Source organism: Epinephelus moara, chromosome 20 (assembly GCF_006386435.1).
Source record: "Epinephelus moara isolate mb chromosome 20, YSFRI_EMoa_1.0, whole genome shotgun sequence".
In the NCBI taxonomy this organism is placed as follows: Eukaryota; Metazoa; Chordata; class Actinopteri; order Perciformes; family Serranidae; genus Epinephelus; species Epinephelus moara.
This window is the reverse complement of record NC_065525.1, coordinates 43,392,201-43,393,740: the sequence shown is the minus strand read 5'-3', so window position 1 is coordinate 43,393,740 and position 1,540 is coordinate 43,392,201. Positions and strand designations below refer to the sequence as shown.

At 37.6% G+C, this 1,540-nt stretch overlaps 2 protein-coding genes and 1 pseudogene across 3 annotated transcripts in view; all 3 read right to left on the bottom strand.

Annotated features, from left to right (window-relative positions):
* Window positions 1–1,260, bottom strand: part of LOC126408039 (chemokine-like protein TAFA-5) — a 56,259-nt gene extending 54,999 nt beyond the window's left edge. Inside the window, exon 1 of the mRNA XM_050073394.1 lies at window positions 1,188–1,260. Coding sequence (XP_049929351.1) covers window positions 1,188–1,260 — 73 coding nt within the window. The remainder of the gene's footprint in view (window positions 1–1,187) is intronic.
* LOC126407724 (E3 ubiquitin-protein ligase TRIM21-like) overlaps window positions 1–1,540 on the bottom strand; it is a 409,915-nt gene that overhangs the window by 217,136 nt on the left and 191,239 nt on the right. The gene's annotated exons all lie outside the window — the stretch shown is intronic.
* LOC126407718 (E3 ubiquitin-protein ligase TRIM21-like) overlaps window positions 1–1,540 on the bottom strand; it is a 363,104-nt pseudogene that overhangs the window by 227,733 nt on the left and 133,831 nt on the right.

The window sequence follows — 1,540 nt, the reverse complement described above, 5'->3', positions numbered from 1 at the left end:
ATGAAATAATATACAGTTTACAGTTGACTGGAGGTTTGTATGACAGTCCACATCACTTTACAGTTTTGATTGTGTCTTTAATTATTATTATTTTATTACCGTATGTCTTTATAGTTTATTTTATATCACAATTTACCACAATTTATCCAAGCAAAAAACATTTTAATAGTAATAACGGTAATCTAGGCTATGCTAACGGTAGAGTAAAAAAAGATGTTACAGCTAATATACACATTATTAACAGGTAAATTCAAGAGTTTACAGCTAATATACACATTATTAACAGGTAAATTCAAGAGTAAAATTTAATTTAATTTACCAGTTGGTTGGGCATCAGCATCAATACTTGGATCTGATGTAGATGCCGCCTTCTCTTGCGGCTCCTAATCCTCCTCATCATTTGCTGATTGTATCTATTTATCATTTGCAGCAGCAGTGCTGCGAACAACGTTATTTCCTCTAACGCCATGTTTCGTCTCCTAGGAGACGGACCAGCTGGACCCAAACGGAAGTGACGTGTACGCAACTGTCCCAATTCTCCTTTTTAAACAGCGTCGATTCCTTGCGCACTTACGCCCCTAACTGCACTTTTGGCAAGTGCATTTCAGGGAAGACCTCAGGGCGCAAGTGCGGGTATTTGGACAGGACCCAGGACGCTGAAAACGAGCATTTACTGTACATGTAAAAAAAAGAATCAAACACTAAAAATATAACTCACTATTTTGATTTTAAGAGGGTTATGATAGTTTAGTTTGATAAAATGTTTATGTAAAGTTTGCTTACACTCCGTGACATATTAATTTCTTTGAGTCAAATTTGTATTTAATTTTACTAAAACTTTAAATAATAACCCTCTTTTCTCATTTCTCATCATTATGATACGGTGTTGCTGTAAGGTACCCAAATGTGTACGCCCCAAAATGTTTTTAGTCTATTTAATGACTAAAAGCATCACTTTTTTAAACAACTGGCATCATAATGCAGACCACAGATTTATAAATTCCAAATAAAGCTTATGTGAATGAGATGTTAGCACAGTTTAGCTTAGCTTGAGCTTTCCTCTAGAGCCACCATCAAGACAAAATATTATTTTTGAGAGAACTTTTCCATCTCACACAGGTGTCACCTATGCTGTTACACCAACTGGTCAAAGCAGGCAACCAGCAGGGCCACCAGGGGCCACTAACCATAGACATATATACATAGACGCCGCATTGACTGCCGCTGCCTATCAGAGCCGACGTCCTCGCCGGCCGCCATCTTGGATGGGTCGCTTCGCCTCCACAGTGCATTCACTTCTATTGAGGAAGGAGCTGTATGCAAAAGTAAAATAGAATAACTCACTGAATTTTCAACTGATTTTCACGTGGTTTGGTTTGTTACAAACGGCACACATGTAGTTAGATACAGGATTGCTTTCGTACATTAAAAATGCGGGATTTCATGCTTTAATACTTTCTGCAGATAGCAACAGCATGTTATTTAGGTCACAACACAGTTCTTTTATTCACCTCAACCCCAGAGTGGGATATATATATAT